This window comes from Capricornis sumatraensis, chromosome 2 (assembly GCF_032405125.1).
Source record: "Capricornis sumatraensis isolate serow.1 chromosome 2, serow.2, whole genome shotgun sequence".
Classification (NCBI taxonomy): Eukaryota; Metazoa; Chordata; class Mammalia; order Artiodactyla; family Bovidae; genus Capricornis; species Capricornis sumatraensis.
In genome coordinates, this window is record NC_091070.1 from 201,065,560 (window position 1) to 201,077,799 (window position 12,240).

Here is a 12,240-nt window from a genome sequence, read left to right on the forward strand (position 1 = left end):
GATTGGGACTTGAACACACAAATAAGTAAACGTTACTACTCTAGATTATGATCTTTCCACAGCAAGAATCACTGAAGTGGAAATTATATGTATATAATTTACTTATGAAATTTCTTACCTAATATTTGAATACTTATACAAAGGTAGGCAACCCAGTCCAGTATTTTTGCCTAGAGAATCCCGTGGACAGAGCCTGGCAGGCTTCAGTCCATACAGTCCATGGGGTCGCTAAGAGTTGGACACGACTGAGTGACTAACAGAGAGAGATACAAAGGTTATATATATCATATCCATTTCCTAATTTATATTCTTACATTTTAAATGTTTTTTCTTTTTATGAGACTATGCATCTGAAAAGACTAGGTTTTCAAGTTAGAATCCAAGGTATTGTTTTCACTGTTATAAAAAGCTTCTGTATGAGTTGACTTGTAAAACTAGATAGAACATTATAAAAATGACTCCAGATTGACTTTTCCAAGTTTGTACATGTGTGCATGCTAAGTCATGTCAGTAGTGTCTGACTCTTTGTGACCCAGTGGACTGTAGCCTGCCAGGATCCTCTGTCTGTGGGATTTTCCAGGCAATACTGGAGTGGGTTGCCATGCCCTTCTGCAGGGGATCTTACTAGTCGCTTTATTCTTTTAAGTATTTTTTTTTACCAGTTGGTGTTATGTTTGGAGATAAGTTGTATCTACTTGTTATTGTTCAGTTTCTAGCTTGTTTCCCATTCTTTGCAACCCCATGGACTGCAGCAAACTAGGCTCCTCTGTCCTCCACCATCTCCTGGAGTTTGCTCAAATTCATGTCCATTGAGTCGGTGATGCTATCTAATTATCTCATCCTCTGCTGCCTCTTCTCCTTTTTACCTTCAATCTTTCCCAGCATCAGGGTCTTTTCCAGTGAGTCAGCTCTTCGCATCAGGGGACCAAAGTATTGGAGTTTCAGCATCAGTTCTTCCAATGAATATTCAAGGTTTATTTACTTTATGATTGATGGTTTGATCTCCTTACAGTCCAAGGGAGTCTCAAGATCCTTCTCCAGCGTCATAATTCAAAAGCATCAGTTCTTTGGCGCTCAGCCTTCTTTATGGTCCAACTCACATCTGAGCTCCCTTGTAGCTCAGCAAGTAAAGAATCTACCTGCAATGCAGGAGACCTGGGTTTGCTTGCAGTCACTGTCCACAGTGATTTTGGAGCCCAAGAAAATAAAATCTTTCACTGCTACTTTTTTCCCTTCTATGTCATGAAGTTATAGGACTGGATGCCATGATCTTAGCTTTTTTTAATGTTAAAGGTTTCAAGGCAGCTTTTTCACTCTCCTCTTTGACCCTCATCTACAGGCTTTTCAGGTCCTCTTCATTTTCTGTCATTAGAGTGGTATCATCTGCATGTCTTAGGTTGATGATATTTCTCTTGGCAGTCTTTGATTCCAGCATGTGATTCATCTAGCCTAACATTTTGCATGATATACTCTGCATGTAAGTTAAATAAGCAGGGTGACAGTATACAGCCTTGTCATACTCCTTTCCCAATTTTGAACCAGTCAGTTGTTCCATGTCCAGTTCTAACTGTTGCATCTTGACTCACAGGTTTCTCAGGAGACAGGTAAGGTGGGTCTGGTACTTTTAACAACCCTGTGAACAGTATGAAAAGGCAAAAAGATATGACACTGAAAGATGAGTCTCCCAAGTAGGAAAGTGTCCATTATGCTACTGGGGAAGAGCAGAAGGCAGTTGCTAATAGCTCCAGAAAGAAGGAAGCGTCAGGGCCAAAGCGGAAACAACACTCAGTTGTGGATGTCTGTGGTGGTGAAAGTAAAGTCTGATTCTAAAAAGAACAATATTACATAGGAATCTGGAATGTTAGGTCCATAAATCAAGTTCTGTCTATACTCTGCCAAATATCCGGATAAAACCAGAAAATATGTCCAGCTTTTCTTTCAACACAGCTTTCCCTTGTGACAGTGCTTCCTACTAACTTTTAAAGCCATAGATCCTTTCAGTTCAAATAACTAGGTTATGTCAGGTAAAATGAGCTTGGAAATGCAATTTCCAGGGGCAACTGCAATGAAAACTCCACACTAGAGCCACCTATCATTTTTAGACACTCATGAAGTTTTCCTCTGAGAGTTTCTGTGTGTGTTTTCAATGACTGTAAAGCTCTAGCACAGTGTTTTTCATAATTTTTTATTTACATTTTTCAAAACAAAACATGGAAAATTTTAAGTGGATGACTATAACTCATAAAAAGACTAAATGAGAATTTTACTTAAGGGTTTTCAAGCTGCTTCTCAGTGATTTCTATAAGATAAAGATTTCTACAAATGAAAAATAGTTTGGAAAGAAAATATCACCTTTCCTGGGAAAAAGCTAAACAGGAGAGGTAGAAAAAGATGACTGCAAAACACAAGGCTTCTAACCAACATGCTAACATTATCTATAGAGTAGTTTTATGTTTATTTTACTTGCCCAAGTCTCTTGGGTCCTTTCTCTGGATAAAAATCTTTCACTAGTAAAGTGATTACAAATGAAAAAAAGGCCACTAAAGTGACTACTATCCTCAGGGCTTTGAACCAGTTGGGATAATGGGGCAAGAGAAAGAGTTCAGTGTGTAATGCTATCCCCAAACCTATTATTACTGTGACTATAGCTTCACTTAGTCTTTCAGAAATAAAGAAAGCAAACCATGAAAACACAACAGGAGCTATACTATTAGCTAAATTGAGGAAGTCTGGTTTGGCTGGACTACCTTCTGGCAGAGCAAAACCCCATCTGATCCCTCCCAAGAAAGAAAGGAAACTGGCTCCATAAGCCATCTGAGTAAAAGCTAATATGGGAATATAAGTCTTTGTCATCACCATGACCACTGGTGGAGCAACGAAGGGGATTAGTCCTGCCAGAGTTATGTATAATGCTGGCTTTGGGCTGTCAGGCAGCAAACTGACTGTTCGTGGTGGCCTGGCTGGAAGCACTGCTTGCTCTTGCTTCTTCTTAAAACTGCATAGGGAAGTATGATAATATTGTGTCTTGCTCACACATGCTGGAAAGGATGAGAAAAGCCAAAGTCTCGGAAACAAAAGGGAAAAGTTCTGCTGAAGACATGTCTTGTGAGAAAGTGTTTCTATTCTCCGGCTGGCTCCTGGTCTGACTGTGGAAGTGTACTTCAGCATCTACAGGGAAAACAGAACCAGAAGACAATAAAACAGACTTAAAAAAGAAAATCACCAAATGTTTTAGTCACAATATGAAACAATATAAAAACAAACCATGTGCTGCATGTCAAACGTAAAGGTTGGCGTATAGGGTGATGTTATCGCTGCAAAGACTATTAAATAGCTATACAACATGCAAAAGAAGCTACTACGGAATAGAAACCGTGGTATGTTTTGGCCTACCACAATATTATCGCATGAAAGAAAGATCTGGAGGAACAGGTAAAGACTAGGTCTTTAGCTTTTGGCATTCTAAACTGCCTCTTCTATTTATAAATTGAAAAAGAAGCTGCACTAATTACTATGGCAGTTCTGTTTTATGTAAAGAAAATTAAGCTTTAGTTACTGCAAACTTTTCATAGCTTCATGCCTTTCTACAAGTCTCTGCCTAGAATTTTAGATTACCATTTTTCTCTTTAGGGAACTTACCTTTCAAAATTCAGCTGGAAGCTTTCTCCAATGTGATTTAATTCTGCTGTAAGCAAGCACCCTATGCACACTCCTATCATAACTCTCACAGTGAATTAAAATCACATGTTCACTTGTCTGTCTCAGTAGACCTGAGGGCTTGGACCATATGGTTTTTGTTCCTTTGCCTTAAAAAAAATCCCCAGTGCCGTTCATGGCACATGGCCAAAGCAATAACCTCTTCTGCTGATTCTGTTCTTTAGTGAGTAGATTCCATACTTCAATAGTTACACAGATCAACTTTAACTCAGAAAATACTGGATTAAAGAAAACGTAAGAGCTATTTAAAGAATCTTGGTAGTTATTCAGAATTGCTAGGAATGAGTCCATCTTGAGAACTGTTTTTTCTTCTTTTTGTCTAAAATGTTCTTCCCTGAGGTATCTGCATCGATCATTGCCTCACTCTGACCACCCTGTTTATAAATGCAGAACTTCAAAGTCTACTGTCCCTATTCCCCTTCCCTGCTCTGTAGTTCTCCACAGCACTTACCATTTGACATACCAAATATTTCACTTTGACATAGTAAATATTTCACTTATTTGTATTTTACTCTTACCCAGATCAACTAGAGTATGAAGATAAGGATTTTTGTCTTCTTTATTTTACTACTATTGTCCAGTGAAGCAGTGCTTGGAAAGTAGTGCTCAAATATTTGCTGAATAAACCAACCTTTGAAGATGCTTGAGAAAACTTCCGGATGAAGTGAAGCATACTGGGTCCCACTGAAAGTCTTGCTTAGGAAGATGCCACACAGTTCTGATTAATGTATTTTTACAGTTAAGTGGAGGGTCTGAATCAGAAGCATGCTGCTGTGAACAAAATAAGATGTCATTTAATTTTCTTCACTTCATGCATAATTTTTAAAAGTAGGAATTTGGGGGAATTTCTTCCGTATAACAGTTTCCTTTGGAAACAGTCATTAATGTTTTAAAAAATCAGTAACATGGAGTAAATAGATCCTTTTCTTTGAACCATTATTTTAGCTTTTGCTGTTGGGTGTAAAGAAGAGTAATGCAGAGACAATATATATCTGCTGCTGCTGCTAAGTCACTTCAGTCGTGTCCGACTCTGTGCGACCCCAGAGACGGCAGCCCACCAGGCTCCTCCGTCCCTGGGATTCTCCAGGCAAGAACACTGGAGTGGGTTGCCATTTCCTTCTCCAATGCATGAAAGTGAAGTCGCTCAGTCGTGTCCTACTCTTAGTGACCCTATGGACTGCAGCCTACCAGGCTCCTCCATCCATGGAATTTTCCAGGCAAGAGTACTGGAGTGGGGTGCCACTGCCTTCTCTGGACAATGTATCTAGTTCTTTACAAATGCCTCTATCATTTCCCAGCTGTGTGACCTTGGATAAATTGCTTCCTTGAAGTGCCAGCTTTCTTATCTTTAACACTGAAAGTCATAGCTTGTCTGCTTTCTTTTTTTCTCCTTAGTTAGTTATTTTGGGGCTTAGGAGTTTATAGCTTAAAAGTAATGATAATAGCAATCAATACAACTAGCTGTGAACCAGGCATTATAATTATGTGTTTTATATGCATGAACTTATTTAATACAGGCACCTCATCAACTTGGTGCTGAGTGATATTAATAATCTGTTAAGTTAGAGTGCAGATTTTGGAGCCAAATGACCTGGGCTGGAATTCTGGCTCTACCATTAGTTATGTGATTTTGGACAAATTAATTTAACCTGATTATAGTGCAGTTCACTCACCTAAGGCTTATAATAACTACATAGGGTCGCTATAAAAATTAAATAAGCTAATAGATGTGCACTGTCCCTAATGCAAAGCAGGCACTAAAAAAAAAACAACTAGCTATTATTCCCACCTTACCAAATGTAAGCAACCAGTAAGTGGCTGAATGAGAATACTATGAACCCAGATCTGTCATGTTTACATGAGTCCCAGTATTAACCAGAAAAACAGAAGGGTCTAAAATCCAAAACCCACAGTTGCTGCTTAATTTAAAAACTTGGGGACTTCCCCGGTGGTCCAGTGGTTGAGAGTCTGCAGTCTCCCAATGCAGGGGATGTGGTTTGAGCCCTGCGGAGGAACTAAGATCCCACATGCAAAAGCAACTAGGCTCTCCAGCCGCAAGGAGTCACATCTAAGATGAGCCCCCTTGCCGATCTCTCAAAAGATTCCTTTATTAATAAATTTACTTCTCGCCTATTGGGGAAAAAAAAACAGTGAACTAATTTCTTGATCACAGATATTAGGGCTGGGTCAAGAAATTCTGTATACCAGACTGTCAATGGCTCTCTCTCCATATATGGAAGCAAGTAGGGAGTTAAGTTATCCCGGGTCAATTAGATAATATGGGCTTCCCTGGTGGCTCAGATGGTAAAGAATCTGCCTTCAATGCAGGAGACCCAGGTTTGATTCCTAGGTCAGGAAGATCCCCTGGGGAAGGGAATGGCAACCCACTCCAGTATTCTTGCCTGGAGAATTCCATGGACAGAGGAAACTGGCCAGCCTACAGTGCATGGGATCACAAAGAGTCGGACACAACTGAGTGGCTACACAAACACACACACACACTTCCTGACTCCCAAACGCACATACCTGCAGGACCGACCTACTCACGTTTGTTCAAAATCACCTTTTTAAGGGATTACATGCTCCCCCAACCTTCCGAACTCCCTAGGCACTGTGACAAGTGGTTTCCAACTCAAGGGTATTAAAGCAAAAATGTGATAGCCTAAAGCCCGGGATGGCAACGGGTGAGGAGATTAAGGACAAAGACCCAAGAGTTAATCCACTCAATTTGGGTGAAAATGCTCAATATTTCCACTGCGTCAATACAAACTATAACTCTTAGAGCCGACATCAGTAGAAAAGGGATGAAGTCTGGACGCAAAGATCCCCGGGAAATTTTGTTCAACAGCGCCCGCGGCTTCAATTTACACCAAAGCCTTGGTGCCCCACCACTTTTCCCAACCTGCACCTGTGGCAACAGCCCTGCTACTCACTTGCCAGCGTCGCACACAGAGGTAGAAACCTGAACTGCAAGAAGAGCTCGGAACTCCGGAAAAAAGACTTCCGGCAAGTGAGAATAAATTGTACCCCCCTCACTTCCTGAGAGCAAAAAAAAGAGTCCGTGTGGAAACTTGACCAGCGCTAACTAGTTCCCACCCTGAAGTGAAGTGAAGTGAAGTGAAGTGAAGTGGCTCAGTCGTGTCCGACTCTGCGACCCCATGGACTGTAGCCTACTACGCTCCTCTGTCCATGGGATTTTCCAGGCAAGAGTAGTGGAGTGGGTTGCCATTTCCTTCTCCAGTCCCACCCTGGGTTTTCTGTAAAATCTTAGTTCTAGTAGAAACTGGCTTTTGAAGTCTGTAGGGTACTTAAAGGGGCTTCCCTAGTGGCTCAGGTTAAAGCGTCTGCCTGCAGTGCAGGAGACCTGGGTTTGATCCCTGGGTTGGGAAGATCCCATGGAGAAGGAAATGGCAACTCACTCCAGTACTCTTGCCTGGAGAATCCCATGGATGGAGGAGCCTGGTGGGCTACAGTCCACGGGGTCGCAAAGAGTCGGACACAACTGAGCGAATCCTTAGTAGTAGTAGTAGGGTTCTTAAATGGTCCTTTCCTTTCTAGTCCAGATTTCCCAGCCAGCAAAATCTGCCTCGCAGAGTCCGGGAAGGTAGAGTGCAATTACAGAGTGATGGTGGTGTAGGAAGGTAGGAGATTTGGAGTCTAGGAAAAGTATGACTTGGCCAAATTGCTTGCCATCTCTGGAACTCTTTTTTCTTTAAAAAAATATTTATTTGGCTGCACCGGGTCTTAGCTGCAGCATGTGGGATCTAGTTTCCCGACCAGGGATCGAACTGGAACCCCTACACAGAGTGCAGAGTCTTAGCCAGGGAAGTCCTTGGAACTCATTTTTGACTTTGCATTAAAAAGGGGTTTCTAAGATAATCTGGGCATATCTCACAGCTCATTAAGGTACTGAACTAATACTACTTAAGGGGAAAAAAGTTCCACTTCATTCTCTTTGCTGGTACCTGGAAATTTTGTTAAGAAATAAAGAAAATAAGGGGCAAGACTTTTATTTTCATGAGAAGTGTGATAAGAGCCTTTAGGGTAACCTGTGTAAGTTTGATTGTTCCTCCTGTCATTCTGTGCTTTAACTTTTATTTGTGGGCTTTGTGACCTTGAGCAAGTCCCTTTCCTTCTCTGGGCCTCCATTTCACAGTCTATCAAAGGAAACACTATCAGGCAATTTGTGCGTTTATCTGAAAACAAAAGGAGAGTTGCAGGAGCCCACGCTACCCAGTTCCTCTATTCCTCCCGATTCTATGTAGTTTGGCTTCTTGGTTGCCGGCTGTCACATGGTTTAGCCTCTCGTACAGAACAGATTCACAGCGAATTCTTCCTAATAGTAACACTTTCCAGTCGCCATAGGCTTTCACTTTTATTTCCTTCTCGGCCATGGCAGCGCCGCCTCTTCCCGTTATGCGATACCCAATGAGACTTAGAGCCGAAGAAACAGCTTCTCCGCCCTGGCACTGGAGCAGGCTCTGGCCAGAAAACCGCCCAGTACTCGGACAGGGGCGTGACGCCAGCGGTCGGGCGGAACTACCACTCCCAGCGGGTAGTGCGTCGGGACCAGCCACTCAGGCCGCCAAAGCCCGGCCGTGTGGCCTGCTGGGGGCTGGAGTCTTAACGGCGCGCGCACGTGAAAGAAGGAAGGAGCCGAAGGTGGGAAAGGGTCGGAAAACACACGCGCCTACAAAACCGGTTTGTTAGTACTTGTAGATGTAGTTTGGAGAAGTGTGCTTGCTGAGAGATGGGGTGTGGGAAGGTGCAGAATGAAGGGGCGGGGAAAAACGGGTGCACATATACACCCCCACCCACTCATTCACCGGCGCCCAGGCCCTAGTGCCTGGAGAGGAGATGTGAAGGGGAGTACCAAATTCAGCTGGTCTCTGCCTCTGAGGCGGCGCTAGAAAAGACAGCGTTAAACTCTGCAGAGGGGCAGGGGCGCCGCCAAGAGACGCAGCGGAGGGAGCTGGGGGCGGGGCAGGGAATAACCGCCGTCCCCTCGGCTAAACGTTGGCTGCTTGGGGCGTCGGCGGGGGTCACCCGAACAGGGCTCATGCGCATGCGCGTGCGCGCTTGTGGGCGGTGCGAACGGGTGGGCGTGTGTGAGGCGGGGTGAGATTGCGGGAGGGCCGGGCTGGTCGTCGCTCCTCCCCTTCCACCCGGTCTGCCCCTCCTGGGCCGTGTGGGCCGGGCAGCCATTTTGGGAAGACCTTTGTTATGGTTGTGGGCTCTCCACCTCTGCCGGATCAGGAAGCTGGGGACGCGCCCTCAGACGCCGCGACTGGTCCCTAACTGTAGCCCCTCCACTGCCCGGTGAGTGAGAGTTCCCGACAACGGTGGGGTAGGGGATCGTGAGTGATCTGGCGCAGGGCTCCACCCGGTGCCTGACTGATCGGCTGTTGAAACAAGTTGAAGGAGGCTCTCACACAGGTGGTTGGGTGTAGGTCGGTCTGGGGACCGGGAGCAGAGCCCACGGGTCGTGTGGTTCGAACGGGGCACCTTCCCCCACGCGTGGAGCGTTGCACACGAGCGTCGTCGAGACTCTGCCAGAGCGCTCCTACTTTAACTTTGCTCTTCTGGTCGGAACGCTCACCTGCGGCTCTCTGGCTCCGCTCCAGGCGTTCCGGCTTGTTGGTGACTGAGTAGCTTGGTTTACGGTTACTTCTTTCTCCTTCTTAAATTAGAGCCAGGGGCTTTTGTTTTCCAGTGATGGAAAAATCTAAGGGGAAAAAAACGTGTGAGTCAAATGTGGGGTATCTGAGGGGGAAAGAAGAGCTTTAACCCCGCACCCCTGCCCCCAGTGTTCCGGTTCCCCTTGGTAGCGAGGTGTTTTCGTTGATTTAGATGGTCTGTCCAGCCCCTACCGACTCCTCCCTACCTGGAGAAAAAAGCTGGTCGATCTTTAAGTGTTTTAGTGAGGACTTTTTCTGTTTTACATCTACCTCTCCCTACTCCCCGTGAAACTCAAAAGAAAGGCTGAATCTAAAATGGCTGTAGCTTGGGGAAGTGCCCCGAGCTTAGTAACTTAAATACGTTAACAAGTCTTGACTTCTTAGTTATTTTTCCTTGGTTATTTTTCAACAACTGGGTCTTTTGATCTTACTGTTGTCTTATCTTGAAGAGTCTTTGCTACGTGAAAACAAAGGTGAAGCTAGTTTGCTTACTCCAAAAGTTTACATAAGAGTGGGTGCGGTTTTTTTTGGTAGTTGCTTATAGTTTTGAAATTGTGCTGTGGTGTTAATTTTATCAGCCAACTTTGTGCTGTTAAGTTGGTTTGTCATATTTGTTAAAATACTTGCTCTTAATGTTTATTGCTTATCTGGGAAAAATAAAGTTTATGGTGGCTCATGTTTTAGTTTAGTAACAGAAGTCACATTCTGTGTAATTCCTTCCAAAAAGTATAGTGATTGGTCTTCAATAGACTTAGATTTGCAGTTTGGTCGACTGCTGGCCTTTTCTAAGGTCTTTTATATTGGGACACGTATCAGAAGAATGTAAGACAAATGAAAACAGACTTTAAGTGGAGTGCCTGATTGTTGTGCCCTTTCAAACAAAAGGCTGTTTTTTTGTTTGCTGCTTAAAAAACAACATTAGATCCAGAGGTTTAACTGAAAACAAAAGAGCACAGAATGGAAATCAAAAACAGTTAACTTCAGTATTTGGGAAGATGCTCCAGTTTCAAGTTGAAATCTGTCTAAAAGATAAAATAATAAAGTGCTAATTGTGAATGAGAAGTTTGGAATTAATAGGAAAATAAACTATTTTACTTCATCTTCCTTCCCTTAGGGAGTCAATTTCAATTTACCTTTCCACATTCGTTCAATACGAAAGTTTACTTTTGTCAACTCCCCTAGGATTTGTTGTTGTTGTTCTTAAATTATTTTGGTGGTTTTACAGAAAAAACGTTTAAAGTGCTTTATAGAAATTACAAGTCAGTTGCTTTGTGTTTTGCTTTTGTTGACTACTGAACCCATAAACTTGGGTGAGACCTCTTTTTTTTAAAGATTCTCAAAACAGTTTGTACATACTGATACAAATATTCTTTCAATTGATTCTGAATAGTATCTTAGCAAAGCTCTTGAAATTTGGTGGTGTGGGGTTGTTAGGAAGCCATTTTTATTTTGAATGAATTCAGCTTGGTTTTCTTGTCAGTGGCTGTTTAGTAGTTTGGTTGAGGACAGCACATGCAGCCATTTTAATACATTTGGAATGACAAGAAATCTGGGACATATTTCTGCTTGTAACTAAAATTTAAATACTTAGATAAAACAACAATTTTGAATCATACTCCCAACCAATTGCATATCTTTGTTTTATGATTAAAACTTAAAGTATATGCACTTAGTAACAGGAGTAACTAATGTGCCAGAGGCTTACAGTTGCTTGAATTGCTTTATATTTTTATTAGTTTATTCCTGTGAGGTAGATATTGTTTTATTCCCATTATTTTTGTTGAGGAAAATAAGTTCAGATATTCATCCAACTGGTACATACTTAAACCTAAGCAATTTTTTAAATATCCCAACTGAAAAAGTAGTTTGTGGAAAAGGCAAATTGTGGTATGTATTTATGGTTTTTCAAATAATTGTAATGGGGAAGGAATCTAGGTGATACTAAGATGAAAAACTTGAATGAAGTTTTGGCTTTCCCCATTCATAGAAAGGGACTACCCTGGTGGCTCAGGTGGTAAAGCGTCTCCCTACAATGTGGGAGACCTAGGTTCGATCCCTAGGCCGGGAAGGTCCCCTGGAGAAGGAAATAGCAACCCACTCCAGTACTCCTGCTTGGAAAATCCCATGGACGGAGGGGCCTGGTAAGCTGCAGTCCATGGGGTCGCAAAGAGTCAGACAGACACTGAGCAACTTCACTTTCTTTCTTTTCTTTCATACATAGAAAACATACTACTATGTAACTGACTATATTTGCCATTGTCTACAGTTTGATATGTGGTTGTGCTGAGTGGTAGCTGCCCAAGTCACTTCAAAATCAGACTGATTTTTTATTTCCCACTGGATTTCTGCTCAAAACAAAACTGGCTACAATCAATCTTGAAAAATAATTCAGTGGAATGAGTTGAAGTTCTTTTGTCCAAAGGTATATGTTAACTAATGAGGTAAAATATTGCTCATGTTATGAATTTTACAGGTGATTTCAAATATACTCGGCAGATGTTTAAAGGCATCTAATAGTTATTTTTATTTCCTGAAGCAAATAATCAGCCTTTTGGCCAGACTTCCCTGGCAATCCAGTGATTAGGACTCTTCGCTTTCATTACAAGGAAACCTGGGTTTGATATGTGGCTAGAGACGTAAGATCCCGCATGCAGCATGGCATGACAAAAAATAATAGTAATAATAAAAATTATTTATTATTTAAAAAAATCGACCTTTAACTGATCTGTTGGACACGTTATTTTTCAAACAAAATGGTTCAATCATTCTTCTGGGAAACACTTTAAGAAATGTTGGAGGCTATACTGTGGTGCCAGTTTCAGCCTGCTAAGGTCTAGGAATGCCT

The 12,240-nt window shown here is 42.4% G+C and overlaps 2 protein-coding genes across 4 annotated transcripts in view; one reads left to right on the plus strand and one right to left on the minus strand.

Annotated features, from left to right (window-relative positions):
- Positions 1 to 2,620: 2,620 nt before the first annotated feature.
- TMEM69 (transmembrane protein 69) lies at positions 2,621 to 6,714 on the minus strand. The gene is given in 4 exon segments (XM_068966070.1): positions 2,621 to 2,826; positions 2,829 to 3,168; positions 4,349 to 4,488; positions 6,651 to 6,714. Coding segments are annotated over 3 exon segments (465 nt in total). The 5' UTR covers positions 4,391 to 4,488; positions 6,651 to 6,714; the 3' UTR covers positions 2,621 to 2,743.
- Positions 6,715 to 8,367: 1,653 nt separating this feature from the next.
- The window catches only part of GPBP1L1 (GC-rich promoter binding protein 1 like 1), a 64,167-nt gene continuing 60,294 nt past the window's right edge, over positions 8,368 to 12,240 (plus strand). For 2 of the 3 annotated variants that reach the window (XM_068964133.1, XM_068964135.1), the window contains exon 1: positions 8,908 to 9,036. The gene's annotated coding sequence lies outside the window, so the exon portion shown is untranslated. Of the gene's footprint in view, positions 8,419 to 8,907; positions 9,037 to 12,240 lie in introns of those variants that run through there. The other variant, XM_068964134.1, reaches the window with a different exon arrangement.